At 34.3% G+C, this 15,860-nt stretch overlaps 1 protein-coding gene across 2 annotated transcripts in view; it reads right to left on the bottom strand.

Annotated features, from left to right (window-relative positions):
• Window positions 1-1,875: 1,875 nt before the first annotated feature.
• Window positions 1,876-15,860, bottom strand: part of LOC143044902 (ionotropic receptor 25a-like) — a 33,759-nt gene continuing 19,774 nt past the window's right edge. For both annotated transcript variants that reach the window (XM_076217131.1, XM_076217132.1), the window contains 10 exons: window positions 13,602-13,783; window positions 12,784-12,921; window positions 11,917-12,000; window positions 7,830-7,937; window positions 7,183-7,275; window positions 6,660-6,851; window positions 5,429-5,747; window positions 4,055-4,610; window positions 2,770-3,010; window positions 1,876-2,202 (listed from right to left, as the gene is read on the bottom strand). In XM_076217131.1, coding sequence (XP_076073246.1) covers window positions 2,086-2,202; window positions 2,770-3,010; window positions 4,055-4,610; window positions 5,429-5,747; window positions 6,660-6,851; window positions 7,183-7,275; window positions 7,830-7,937; window positions 11,917-12,000; window positions 12,784-12,921; window positions 13,602-13,783 — 2,030 coding nt within the window. In that variant the 3' untranslated portion in view covers window positions 1,876-2,085. The remainder of the gene's footprint in view (window positions 2,203-2,769; window positions 3,011-4,054; window positions 4,611-5,428; window positions 5,748-6,659; window positions 6,852-7,182; window positions 7,276-7,829; window positions 7,938-11,916; window positions 12,001-12,783; window positions 12,922-13,601; window positions 13,784-15,860) is intronic.

Genomic DNA, 15,860 nt, shown 5'->3' with positions numbered 1-15,860 from the left:
GATAAGATTGACCTAGATATAAAGGAATTTCTATTACTTAAACTTTGACATATTTGATAAGGCAATTTTAAACAAGCTGTTCTACTTTTGTACGATAGGCATAATTAAGACCTAAATGTTATAGCAGTTTTTCCGATATTCATTAAATTTCGTAAATTTTTTTAATAGTTAAATCGCATTTGACATATTTGAATATGTAAAACATTAGGAATAAAACATTTTTACTCAGATAAGGAGGCATCGGTGGCCGAGTGGTCTAAGTAGTTACTACTGTAATCACTAGCCTGTCAACACTGGCGGGGGTGTTAGTCCGAACCCCTCTCATGCGGGTGAACTCGACTACAATCTTAATTGACTAGGATTGTCAGTTTTCCTATCGAAGGTCGGTGGTATTCTCCGGGCACTCCGGTTTAATCCACCAATAAAAGCTGACCGCCACGAAATGGCCTAAATGCGGGGCTTAAAAGTGGCGTTAAAACACCAAAAATCAGATCAAATCAAATCATAGTTAAGTGAACTAGATTCTCCTTAACAGTCAAAAACATGTTGTTCAGTGGTTGTTGTTCGTAGATATGGTTCATAAGTGTTTCTCATTTTTCATTTTTTATATAGATTAGACCGTTGGTTTTCCCGTTTGAATGATTTTACACTAGTCGTTTTCTGGGCACAAGACATATAACAAACTTTGACGCCAAATTATACTAAAACTACAAATGTACATAAATTATAGCCAAATCAGAAATCAGAGCTTAGCATGACGGAGATGTTTTCCTTAATTAAAAATTATTTTTCTTAATATAATGGAAGTTTATGCGACTCTCTACAAGTACATGAAGTGAGATTTGTAGCTAGTTATAAAAGCCTGGATTAATCCAACTGTGTCTACATTATCAAAAAGCGTGTATCAATGCAAGTCAGGAATATGACAGTTGTTTTATATTCGTTCGATGTGTTTGAGTTTTTGAATTTCCGAATTGATTAGGGACTTTCCGTTTTGATTTTTTGGAGTTTGGTATTTTTGGTATTTTACATTGAACAAGCACTTAATAGTCCGTTGCATTTTATCAACGAATCAGAAATAACGTTATTGTTGCTTTTGGTAAAGAAATACAGCATATGAGGATCTGCTTTCACCACCAGAACACATACAGCCACATTTATAATGTACGACTGGGTTTTTGGTTTTTATTTAACATTTTTTCTGCTAATATTTTTTTACTTAATTTTGATCATCGATGTTTGATTTTTATTATAAGAATGAAGAACTATATAAAAACTGAACGTCAAATTGAATGTAGTTGCATTATGCAAATATATGTTTTTAGAAAATTACGTATCGAGATGTGGTTTCTTACTTTTGTACGAATACTATCAAGATACGATTATGGACGACAATCTTTCAAATGGTATATACATTTGGTTGCAATATAGCCCTATGCATGTTATGTAGATGCATGGCATATTAAATTATATCCTCAATGTCAATCCACTAATAAATGGAAGTGAGACGTTAACGAACTTAAATATTTGATTTTACCCTATTGCAGTTTTATATGAAATGAGATATTGGCAGCACATACACACCCCGTAAGACCGTGTTGGATTGTACAAAAGTGTATAAAAAAGGAGATACATGTAATAAGAAAATTTAATCAAAATGTTAATAATAAAACATATTAAACCGGGGAAAGAAGTTTGAAAGACTCTTACATATGTATTAAATAACGAAAAGACATGAATTACTTTTCGAAAATTAGCATGGTGTATGCAAATAGCAATATTGATTTCCTAAGATGTTTTCATCTGTATTTTTTTATATTATGTTGCTTGTTTCTCTTAGCTTATGTGCATAAACTTTGGTACAATAAATTGACAACATTTTCTAGGATTTATTACAAAGACAAAATCTACAAAATCATTTTAAAATCAAATACATTAGAAAAGTGGTGAACATAGATAGCATGAGGTTTTTATGAGAAAGTTATCTCATAACACAAAATAAACAAAATTATTGTAGAAAATTAAACTAATTAAGATTCGTGGTGAACATAGATTGTGAATTACAAGACAGTTATCCAATGACGGTCAGATATAACCGTATTTGTTTAAATCTATAACTGACAGGTTATCTTCGTCTGTTTTACGTGGAATTCCCAGCTCATCTTTGTCCTCAAATGCATGGTTATCTTTCATTTCCATTTTCTGCAACGAAAACAGGATATTTTCTTGTAGAATTCACAAACATTATAAAGCTTAAAAGACTCTTTACCTCTTTAATTTCCTTTCTACATATTTTTAACATTATTATTGTACAAAATTGCATATAATATTTAACATCTAACACATTGGACATGTAACGAATCAAAAAGACTTTTTTTAATAATGTGGCTTCTAAAACTTCTATGATATTATTCATTTCAGGAAAATGAGTTATGAACTCTAGTTGAATTTATTCGTTTATGTTATCTTACAAATATATCCTTCGTGAAAATATTCTCTAAATACACATGCAAAACACAATTATACATATATAAACCGCATGGTAAGATATACGTATTCATAAGAAATCTAATTCATAGCTGTATAACAAAAACTATAGGAAGAGAGATAACTGTCATTCTCTTACTCATATGTGATATCTTAATTGTTCAATTGTTCGCTTAAAAATAAGTAATGATATTCTTTCTATGTATTTGACTCAACCCACATTTTCCAAACACCCGTTACTTTATCACTGCTCTTTTGACTAATAAGTTACACTTCACTTACATTTTCGTTTTCTTTAACCTTGTTGATTTGCTTTACACTTTTGTATCTCGTCCAAGAAAGCTCAATAAATAGTATAAGAAAGCTAATCCCACATCCAATTGCCATGACGATAAATATGCCACCAACAGCTTCCATAGATAATCCCTGGTTCCCTTCAGTTGACGGACAGGTAATCGTGCTATTCTTCCACCACTTATCCTTTAGCTCAGTTATAATTGTTTCCGATTGCATTTGTAATATTCTGAAAAGAATTCATATAATGACTTTTCTTTATTTCAGTCAACATATTTCGCAATGGAAGACGAAATTTGTTTGAAAACTATTTGGCGAACGCAGATTAGTAATATAAAAAATAAGATGCGGTACGATTAGTAATGAGACAAACAAAGACCAATAGATGAAGGCGTAGGCAATTTTAACTATGCCCCATGATGCATAATCTTGAATATTGTGGATGCATTTATTTTCCTGGATACCAATTTTCATGGATTGCAGGTAACTTACCTTTTCGTGGATATGTGAGATCATGGTTTTGCCAAAGTCTGCATATTTTATAGCAATTGTGTAATTCGTTGAACATTTAAATTTGTGGTTATTCTGTTTCCATGAAAACCACGATAATTGGTATCAACTAATAAAAATGAATTTTCAATAAATGCAAAAGCACTCCATGCTTCCTGTTTTCTCCGTATATGTAAGAAACTATTTTTCATATAAAGACCAATTACATTTTAAATCTTTATCATTATTACATATGTTAACGCCATATTAACCATATGAAACCGATTTAAAAACATTTGTAGAATATTTATACTTAATATTTCGTTTTTTTTTATTTGACGTATTCTTATAATACATTCAATAAATTGCAGAAAGATAAATGCTATTAAGTGATTTATTTGAATAGGAGTTTCTGCATGTCGGTTCTCGGTAAATATCTTTAACAAATTTGCATAGTAAAATATGTAGCTGTATAATTTAATTTTTTGTTTTTGTTTTTGGGGGCTGTTATTTGTAAGCATAGATGTGTCCTTAGGGTAACAGTGGTATTAAACTACATTTAATTTTCAGGAGTATTATATAGCTACCTAAATATCTCTCCTAAATATCTCTCGATCTTAAATAATAATCATATTGAAATGTGTAGGATGTACAAAATGTAGAAAAATAAACAACATCATGGCCACATATTATCGTTTAACACGTGCTTATATAACATCCAAAATCGTCAAAGCGTCCAGTATTAAATACTGTCTCCCTACTTATACAGAAAAGATATACTTACGTTTTCGATATTGAATCCAGAAGCAGGGAATTTTGCTGTAACACTAGCGCATACGGTTTGGAACTAAAAGGACTTCCGATCGTAAGAAGTCCACACTGTCTATTCATTTGATACTTTATCATTGGTGTTTCGTGAATGTATGCAAAGTTATCGGATAAAAGCTTTTGAATGCCATCGTCCGTTGTTTGGACTAGACCAGTGGCTTGAATGGCGTTCCATATCTTCGTATACTTTTCTCCAAGAGGATATTCCCATACAGCAAAATTACCCACATTATCAGATTCATAGCTCATTTCTTTCCATAAATCGTAAAAATTCTTTTCGATATTAGCCATTCTACTGAAGTATGTTTCACCAACGGTTCCCTTTAAAACAGAATATGATATCGAGGTCTGTGTAGATAGATCCTCCAATGATTCGATCGAGTAACTCAAACGTGATGACGTCATAAAAGCGGCTAAATTGGCTGTATACGTCCCCATCATTATTTGACAGAAGAACCAAAATCCAGCTACTAGAATTCGACTAGAAAATGTAATAGGACTGCGATCAGCACCTGTAAAAAAAGGAAATGTATTACTACTGTTATTTCAACTGATCGGGCGGAGCTTATAGTTTAATTTGCATAAGGACAGTCTGTTTAAAGATGTGTGTGATAAGGATGATTGCCGTTATATTTATTATAATTATTGAATTCTTATCACCAATCAGTGTCACCAAACACATATACAAAAGAACTGAGTGTATGATATGGGAGAATAACTGCACACTTCATTGATGAGTTTATCCCGAATCTCCTGTCTATAGATGGACTGGTCTTAAATAAGCGAACTTCTTAAACCCCGCCCAGTCAAGTGAAAGAAATCTAGTAATATCAATGTGCTGTTTAAAGTTCAGTAGTTATCAAAATTGGATTACGATGCTCATAATATCATCTTGTAATTCACAAATGGATACTGAAAGCTCTTTACTTCAGTATTGGATCAGATCAGAACAGCCAAATTGGTTTGTTTTTCCCGCTTTTTTGATTGCGTCATTTAATCACTGTTACTAGACTAATAAACAGTTTCTTCTTGATTTTTCAAAGAGAGAAAATCATATATGCATTTGGTTTGTGGGGTAAATTCTTTTCTTTTGAATTGAAACAAGGGTATATTTCATCTGTATAATGTATTTCAGTAATTTCAGTTTCAGAACATTGCACATTCCTGAGGACAAAATCCTCACCAATAGTTCATAATCACGTCAGAGGGAGACAAACTAATGCAAAGATCCACAGGGACTGCCAAATGAGGTATGTAGTGACATTTTCATTAGCAAACTCTTAGAAAGAGTGTTATTCAATCCCAAAACTAGTTTGTATATATAATTTACCTGCTAACGTAATTGATCCCATAACAAACCATACGCATTCTTTAAAGCTAAACGGATTGTGTTGTGGTTTAGCAGCAAACGTTTTCAACTGAAGTCTATGAAAAAAGTACAGTATCACAGCCGTGCTGATTTGAATACTAAACCATGTAACCCAAACTATCCCTGTGAAAGCTGATGCAAAGGCAAACATGTCATTGTACACTGTTGGGTCGCGCATGAGTAATTGCAGTCCAGCAAAATCATAATACGGAGCTGTGAAATCTATGACTGTTTCTCTTTCAGCTGTTACAGATATAGGTCCAATTCCAATATCTGCAGCCTGTAATAGAAAATATCCATGGAAACACAAACTGTAGGTGTAAACAATTCAATAAGTACCAACCTTCATCCTGACCTGAAACAATAGTTTAACATCACAACATGGAAAATCACACTATAAAATATCAATTGAATTTTACAAATATGAATGAGGATGTAACTAATACATCTGATACTCTGTCTCTGATCGGTGTGTTATCTCTTTGATACATTTCCCATTTCCATTCTTAATTATATCTTTAACTTGACTTAACTTAAACAATATTTTTGTACATGTTGTAGTTTTTGTTTAATTCGGAGGTTGCTTAGAAAGGTGCATTTTACTATTAATTGCCTAAATTATTTTATAAGCCATGAGAAGATTTTTTTTCAACATACAATTTTGTTGACTATATATTATATGGTATTTACGAACAGCTATCGTATGTATATTAATATTTTGTCTTTTCTACCATCAAAGAGCAATTAATCAGACTCGTCGTACGCTACGTACCTAGTCATAAGCAGTCATGTTATCTAGTACCCAAAAAGTAGTTTAAGTTGCTATATAATTTGCTGAATTGCTAGTGGAAAGAAACATCCAACGTATCGAAAAGAGAGCTCATGATTAGCATGTCGAAGAGAGACAAACAAAAACATGTTAGAAATCAAAACAAATGATGATATTAAGATGAACAACGATATATAGAACTTAACACGAAAAATTAAAGACTAAAACATGAACCCCATCACAAACCGGCTATGTTCGTGTGTGCTTCGGAAAAGTATACATGTAACTGATATTGTCGTCCATAAAACAACACAACTTGAGTAAATAAAGTAGATTTCGCTTAATATGCTTATTAGTTGTCTCATTTGCAATCATACCACATCTTCTTTTCTTATATTATGTATTTTGTATAGTTTTACTTACCCCTCTTGCCACTTCCCCAATGATACCAGACCACGTTCCATCAGAACGTAGAACACCATATTCTCCATCCGGGACATAGTGAAAAGAGTACTCAAAACTAAGTCGTCTGGCTATCTCATCTAGTATATCGATCGTATAACCTTCATATCTTACACCGTCTTCTGTTTCTATTTTAGTTATGAAAGGAGGTTCCTGATAATACAGTAAGGCTTTTATTAACAGATTAACAGGCAAATATGTTGGTATGACACATCGGATGAAAAGGCAAATTCAATTAGTTTAATCGCAACAAATGTATGTAGCGAAATCTGTATTAAGAAAAGAAAGAAAAAAATGCCAAGCTTGACACATTTTCACTTTTCAGAAACATTGCAAAGAAAAACACACCAAGATAACGTGTTTTGAATTTATTGTTATTTTGTTCTTGGAAAGTCATAAAAAAATCTCATCAGTTACGAATTTATTGTCACAATTTTAAATATACCCCCTTTTTCATCTTACACCAGGAAATACATTTACTTACATGTATCAGAACAACAGTTAACCTATTATCTGAAATGTTGGAAAAAGCAACCTCCGTGGTATACAAACCATTCGATCTTGTCCAATAGCCGATCTGTAATTATATAACAAACATGTTGATAGATCATACTTAATTGATACTTAAACTACTTGCTCAAAATATAACACATTTGACATTTGATCAAGGTAAAACTTACACGGTAGCATCTGTTGAAAGTTATTTATAGGATTGCACATGATTTTATCATTAAGCATATAACATATATGACATATATATACCTAAAGATACAAAATGATCTGGATTAAACGGCAATGACACATCAACCCAACTAAACATCAATGTAAACAGATTATACATCTTGAAGACGTATTATAGTGTTTTGAATGATATATTTAACAATTATAAACCTTTTTTTACCATATAAAAATAAAAAGATGTGGTATGATTGTAAATAAGACAACCGGAGACTAAATATACGAGAAAATACATTGACTGATATACAAAACAATAAACGAAAAACAAATATAATATACAGCAACACACAACAACTACTGAATTACTGGCTCCTTAGGAAAAATAAATATAAAAAGTGGCGGGGTGAGACATGTAATCGGGCTCCAAACCGTACATTCAATGATAATACTTACCAATGATTCAGTCATAGAACTTCCATTGTTGTTATACTTTATAATATTCAGTTGGGAAGAGGTATTGCTGGCGTTTATTGTTGTTGTTAAATACTCATTCAGGTTTTGCTGTAATAAAAACCAAAGGAATCTGAATTTACTAAAAGTTGATCTTAACAATTTTATCTCGATCCAAAGTTCTGGTGCAATGTTTCATGCAATACTAATATTATACAACAATCATTTTCCAATTTTTAAAACCTTATACCCCAGTCCCACTAGGCCACGATCGCACTACGATCTGTGAAAAAATTCAAATTTTGATGATCGTAGTACGATCGTGTAGATCGCAGTAAGGTCGTATCACGGTCGTGGTGAGGTCTTTAAGATCGTGATGAGCGTGGCCAACTTTGAACATGTTCAAAACAATCGTGGTGCGGTCGTGGCCAAATCAGGTCGTAGTAGAAGCGTAGTGAGAGCGTACTAAGATCGTAGTAAGATCGCAAAGGTCGCTGTACCATCGTAGTGAGAGCGTAGCGAAAGCGTAATTCTATTCGGAGAAACTGCGCTACGATCTCAGTGCGATGTTATTACGACCTCACTACGATCATCACGTTCTCACCGCGACCAAACTACGCTTCCTCTACGACTATATCACGCTGTTCACGACCATAGTACTATTTTAGCACGCCCTTGCCGTCCTCATCACGCTCTTCTTACGACCTGACTACGTTCATACTACGACCATTATTCTCATTGTCATTTTCCCATAAAATATATTAATTCTCTCCAGGTTTTGTTTGTCTGTATGTAATTGGGACTTCTTGTCCATTTTATCTAACGGCTCAACCATGCTTCTTGTTTTCATATAGATTAGGCCGTTGGTTTTCCCGTTTGAATGGTTTTACACTAGTAATTTTTGGGGCCTTTTATATCTTGCTGTTCGGTGTTAGCCAAGGCTCCGTGTTGAAGGCTGTATCTTGGCCTATAATTGTTACTTTTAAAAATTGTTACTTGGATTGAGAGTTGTCTCATTGGCACTCATACAAAACCTTCCTATATCTATTGACAGATCTGTTTCATATCTGCTATCCTTCACTAAAATATCGTCATTTCAGCTTTATGGACCAGCAATAGGTTGTAATTTAGGCAGCAACCATTTGATTTTCTGGGGGGGGGGGGGGGGGGCTATGGTTTTTTTTGGAAAAAAAGTTTGTTTCCAGTTTTTGGAGACAAAAAAAAATTGTTTTTGATTCTGAGAAAAAAAAATTGTTTGTTTCACCCTCAGCTGCCACTATATGTAATGCTAAAATTGAAAGAAAAAAATTGTTTTCGACTTAGCCCCCCCCCCCAGAAAATCAAATGGTTGCTGCCTTAGGTCGGATTGGTCGGTCCGACATCTCTACTTGATCAAGATTCGTTACTTTCAGAGCTCCATCTGCCTCTACATCAACCCTAACACCACGCCCACGTGTTCTAGTAGATTTTGGTGGCTTGATTGTATTTTTTCTCGAGAAATCTACGTACTAATTAGAAATAGAACTGAAGGAATGATACTGTATTGATACGGAACACGATGTTGACGTTATTGCTGAGAGCGTAGTAAGATCGCGGTTTGAACGTAGTGTAATCGTGGTAAGAACGTGCTATAATCGCAGTAGAAGCGTGGTAAGATCGTGTTGCAATCGGATAACTCGTGGTATGGTCGTAATGAGAACGTGACGAGCGTAGAAAGATATTGATAAGCGCGGTGAGAACGTGTTATAATCGTAGCGGGATCGTTGTAGAAGCGTAATGAGGACGTAGTAGCATCGTGAAAGCAACGAAAATTTACATTTTCATGCCGCTCATACCGCGACTTCACCACGATCTGAATTTAATTTAGATCGCGGTGAGCGTGGTACGATCGTGGTCTAGTGGGACTGGGGCTTTATACCCCAGTCCCACTAGGCCACGATCGCACTACGATCTGTGAAAAAATGCAAATTTTGATGATCGTAGCGCGATCGTGTAGATCGCAGTAAGGTCGTATCACGGTCGTGGTGAGGTCTTCAAGATCGTGAAGAGCGTGGCCAACTTTGAACATATTCAAAACAATCGTGGTGCGGTTGTGGCGAAATCAGGTCGTAGTAGAAGCGTAGTGAGAGCGCACTAAGATCGTAGTAAGATCGCAAAGGTCGCTGTACAATCGTAGCGAAAGCGTGATTCTATTCGGAGAGACTGCGATACGATCGCACAGCGACGTTATCACGACCTCACTACGACCATCACGTTCTCACTGCGACCCAACTACGCTTCCACTACGACTATACCACGCTGTTTACGACCATAGTACGATTCTAGCACGCCCTTGCCGTCCTCAACACGCTCTTCTTACGACCTGACTACGTCCACACTACGACCATCATTCTCATTGTCATTTTCACATAAAGTATATAAAAAAGCTCCCTAGATTTTGTTTGTTTGAATGTAATTATCCATTTGCTCTAACGGCTCAACCATGCTTCTCGTTTTTATATAGATTAGACCGTTGGTTTTCCCGTTTAAATGGTTTAACACTAGTAATATTTTGGGTCCTTTATAGCGTGCTGATTGGCACTCATACCACATCTTCCTATATATATTGATACATCTATGTTATCTCTGCTATCGTTCACTAAAATATCGTCATTGAGCTTTATGGACCAGCAATAGGTTGTAATTTAGGTTGGATTGGTCGGTCCGACATCTCTGCTTGATCAGGAATCGTTACTTTGCTCCCTCTGCCTCTACATCAACTCCTACCACCATGCCCACGTGTTCTGGTAGATTTTGGTGGCATGACTGTATTGTTTCCGAGAAATCTACGATTTAATTAGAAATAGAAGGAATTGAACTGTATTGATATGGAACACGATGTTGACGTTATTGCTGAGAACGTAGTAAGATCGCGCTATGAACGTAGTATAATCGTGGTAAGAACGTGTTATAATCGCAGAAAGATCGTGTTGCAATCGGATAACTCGTGGTATGGTCGTAGTGAGAACGTGAAGAGCGTAGAAAGATCTTGATAAGCGTAGTGAGGTCGCAGAATAAGCGCGGTGAGGACGTGGTATAATCGTAGCGGGATCTTTGTAGAAGCGTAGAGAGGACGTAGTAGCATCATGAAAGCAACGAAAATTTACATTTTCATGCCGCTCATACCGCGACCTCACCACGATCTAAATTTATTTTAGATCGCGGTGAGCGTGGTGCGATCGTGGTCTAGTGGGACTGGGGCTTTAAAGATATTCAAGTATTAATTAAATGGGTTAATGATGAGAGCCATGGTGTAGCAGTAAGTGCGTCTGACTACTAACACAAAGGTTTTGGTTAGATTCCCTTGACACTAGTTGCAAGTATGGTCTTGGGGAAACGATGATACCGTAGTCCGTCAGAAAGGGACGATAAATGGATGACCCGTGTTAAGACAGAGCCATATATGTTTCAAGTAAAAGAAACCCTTGTAGATTTCGAAAAAGAGCAGGCTAATGCCACAAGGCAGCACTCTCACCCGCAAAGTGGAAAGGGTTTAATATAAGTTGCAATAACTTGTTTCTAATCCACTATCAATAAATATGTTTACGGGTATGAGTAACGGGAAAACCACAGAATAAACAAGTTCAAAAAGAATTGAAAATTATATTATACGAATTTCTTATACTATGTTCCTAATTTTGTCATTTTTTTTAAAGGGAGACGGATTTATATAAGTTTTTCTTGTTTCCGAATCCCTGTATTTATATTGTATAATTATATTTTGTGCACTTTTTGAAAATAAAAAATTGTTTAAACTAATAAATATGTTTAAACTAATAACACAAAAAGCAAAGGAACAACACTTGTATTGCTGTTCTTCATCTCAAAGTAACAATGAGGCCAATTCACTATAAATAAATATGTTTTAACTATTTACTACAAATTGAAATTCCATGTATGTACTCGATTTTATATCCTCTAAATGTAGGTCAGGTGTAGCCTCAAACTCTCTTAAAGACCTTTTGATTATTATTTTCATGAAAGGAAAGAATCAAGATCAAAAGCTATTTAACGAGAAATAATAATAAATAACGAAAAATACGACACTTACAGTTACGTATAACGTGTTGCTGACGTAGGTGTTAATTGCTTTCCATAACTGTGAAAGGTAAACATCGTAATTATGCTCATTTACCTGCAAGAAAAAGGATTTTTGAAACATAATTTTTATGTCGGTACAGCATTAAAATTTAGAAAGGATACCACAGAACTGACGTGTTTTACCCAATTAGTGTGTCGTTGGATTCAACATTTGTATATGAATTATCGCGTTTCATTTCATTAGAAAAAATAAACTTACCACCTTTAAAAAGCATTCAATTATATGATAACATAACAATAAGGGTTAACCGTAGTATATCGATGAGAAAAAACTCAATATACAAATCACGAAATCGTCGCACTTGAAAACTCAGGGCATATCTACCAACATTTAAACTTTATTCTTAAATTGTGTTTACTATAAAAAAAAAATAGTTCACATAACATGTTGTTAGTAATTGATTGATAATTGCGTGCTTAAAGTCCAGTAGCAAATATTCCAGGCATGTTTAAAAATGAGGACAATCTACAAAAGAAGATTATGGAAAATCGGTCTGCGTAGATAAAAGAGAAAAAAAACAGTGTTTACAGAAGTACAGAGTTTTGACTAGCAACATGACACATTCGACTAGTAATATGACACATTCGACTAGTAATATGACACATTCGACTAGTAATATGACACATTCGACTAGCAATATGACACATTCGACTAGCAACATGACACATTCGGACCTACTAAGGAGTTGTAAATGTTTTCCATTATGGCAGACAGCGACAAACGACAACAAATTATTTGATCAAATTGGTAGTTTATTTTTGTATGCCCTATATCTGGACGGAAATCTACCACTGGACGTTGAACAAACATACTTACATTATTATTACCCGTATAATTGGCATCAAACTGGACAATGCACACAAAGGAAAACATTGTAATATTCCCAGGACATACAAATGAATCAAATGGAACCGCAATCCATTGGTCTTCCTTTCGATTGGCTGTATTGTTTGCCTAGAAACAATAATTTATAATTATTAGTGAATAAAATAAAGACATATATGTAAAGCAGCAGTATAGCATTAATATTTATTTAGGTCAACGTGAAAAAAATGTCAACAAGAGTGCACTTGACGTATTATATATTTTGGTCAACGAATTGACATCAATTTTCATGTTTTACTTATTTCAAAATGACGAATACAAAATTAGAATGAAATTCAAAACAGTGTAGCTGTGGCCATTGATTGACACATTAAATCATCCATTGACTGGGACAATTTAGGTGAACGTTTGTATGTAACGACCAATGCTCACTATGTACTTTTTAAAGACACTTAAACTATGGGGTCACCAAAGGTTCTCAACACCTAAATAAAGTAATTCGAAAAATTAATCAGAAATAACACGATATTTTGATTTATATCAATTATATAAATCAAAACACAAAGGTTATTCCTGATTAATTTTTCGAATTATTTTATAATTAAAGGCGTTAAGAAACCTTTGGTGACCCCACAGTTTAAATGTCTATCGTAGGTACGTCGTGAACAGTGGTCGTTACAGACAAACGTTCACGTAAATTGTCCCAGTCAATGGATGATTTTAATGTGTCAATCAATGGCCACAGCTACACTGTTTTGAATTTCATTCTACGTTTTAAACATGAAATTCTTTAAAATTGATTGACTTACTGTTACTAATATATCTGCAATTTCTGTATACGTTCCAATGGCTATAAATCTATTAGTTGCCCCATCAGTTAAACTAGTGTACAGAGAATGTTCTAGGTTTGAAGTGTTCATGTTGTACATGTTATACAGACGGACTGAGTATAAGGTATCGTTGTCACTGACAAAGACGGATGTATCAATTTCTGAAAAAAATGACAGTCATATAAATTATATTCTATATAAAAAAAAGAAGAAGATGCGATATGATTGCTAATGAGACAACTCTCCACAAGATACCAAAATGACACAGAAATTAACAACTACAGATCTGTATAGGTCACCGTACGGCCTTCAACAATGATCAAAGCTGATACCGCATAGTAAGCTATAAACGGCCCCGAAATGACAATGTAAAACAATTCAAACGAGTACATGTATATAGCCTTTCTGTTTATACATCGTTAAACATCAACATGATAAGCACAGCATGACATCTGAAGTATAAAGTTTACTTCATGTCGATTATACAAATTTGAAGATGTGGCATGACTTCAAATGATACATCTCTTCACAAGAGAACAATTGGTGTGTTAGGTTAGCAACTATAGTATACCCCACGGCCTTTAACAGTGAGCAAAACTTATACCGCAAAGAATGCTATAAAAGACTCCGGAATCACAATTCGAAAGAGAAAACTAACGATCTGGTTTATTTAAAGGCACATGTATGAAACAATAATCAAAAAACAAATATTGTGTACAGCAACAAACGGCAGCAAATGATTTACTTGCTACTGGTCTAGTGGTCAGACTTCAGTGCCGATACACAAGCAGAAATGACCAGGCATCAGTTTAAGGACACCAGTATAAGTTTTACGAATGATTTTTTCTTTTATACTGATATTATTTGTCAAAACTGAAAATAACACCTTTTTATATGATAAGTATCCGAAGCTTTTTTTGGATTGCCGTGCATCAGGAATACTCATGATGCATGTACCCAGAACAACTGAAAGTCAAGAATGTATTAACTAACCAAATAAACTCATCATATATACCTGGATTAAAATTGTGTACGCCAGAAGCGCGTTTTGTGTACCAAAATAAAGGCGTGTATAGTCCGCGAGTTTATTCTCCAAAATTGAACCTGACAGACCGGGGTATGGATTATAGAGTACGATAAGCAAGAAATAAGAGAAAAAAATCAATTTCGTGAGGTGGTTTATTTACATTCCGCCATGTTTGTTATTAATAATGTAGAAGGCGCTTTTATCATTTTCAAAACTAATATATTGTTATATAATCCAGTATTAATATGTTATTTTTATTCAATTTCAAATATATACCACTAAAATCTGCTTGATAAATAACTCATCAGAGACGCAGGAATAAAAAGTTAGAAATAACAAATAAAGTACTAACTGAAGTTGTAAGGCATTGAGAACCCACAATTCCGAAAAGTTTCGCCAAATACCGTTAGATAATTAATTCCTATGGTAGAATATCCACGTGAATAGCTACAAATATATGTACATGTTTATGATACTACTGTGAAAGTATTTTTATTCGTGGGGTACCAATTTTCGTGGTTTTCGTGGATGACTTTATCCACGAATTTAAGTGTCCAACGAAATAATACCATTGTCCAAATCAAGACATGGAAAGATCCCCATCGGTAGGTTTGACTACTGAAATGATCTAGCCTAAAGAATATATTGAACACGTTGAATAACGCCAAATCTGAGAATACTTTAATAGCAGTCACAGAACTACAACCGCATGCAGGATTATAGATAGATAGATAGATAGATATAGGAAGATGTGGTGTGAGTGCCAATGAGACAACTCTCCATCCAAAAGAAATTTTTTAAAAAGGAAATCATTATAGGTCAATGTACGGTTCAACACGGAGCCTTGGCTCACACCGAACAACAAACTATAAAGGGCCCCAAAATTACTAGTGTAAAACCATTCAAACGGGAAAACCAACGGTCTACAACAGAACACAGAACTACAACCGCATGCAGGGTTATAACCATTTAATCTTTAATAACATAAACTGTACAATTTTTGATCTTTTAATGCTCATAAATTTATTTTTTTTTTATCGATGAAAGTCAGATTTCCGGTATTGATATGCTAGTATGATACAGTGTTCATTTTATATCCTCATAGTTCTCGTACATATGGGAAATAATAATTTCATGATGGGCTTCATTTTGGTAAGAACTATTTGACAATTCAAGCAACGTTTATAGCATTTGTTTATGTTACTGTTTTC

Source organism: Mytilus galloprovincialis, chromosome 9 (genome assembly GCF_965363235.1).
Source record: "Mytilus galloprovincialis chromosome 9, xbMytGall1.hap1.1, whole genome shotgun sequence".
Taxonomy (NCBI): Eukaryota; Metazoa; Mollusca; class Bivalvia; order Mytilida; family Mytilidae; genus Mytilus; species Mytilus galloprovincialis.
The sequence above is the reverse complement of the archived record's forward strand: the minus strand, read 5'-3'. Positions and strand labels throughout refer to the sequence as shown.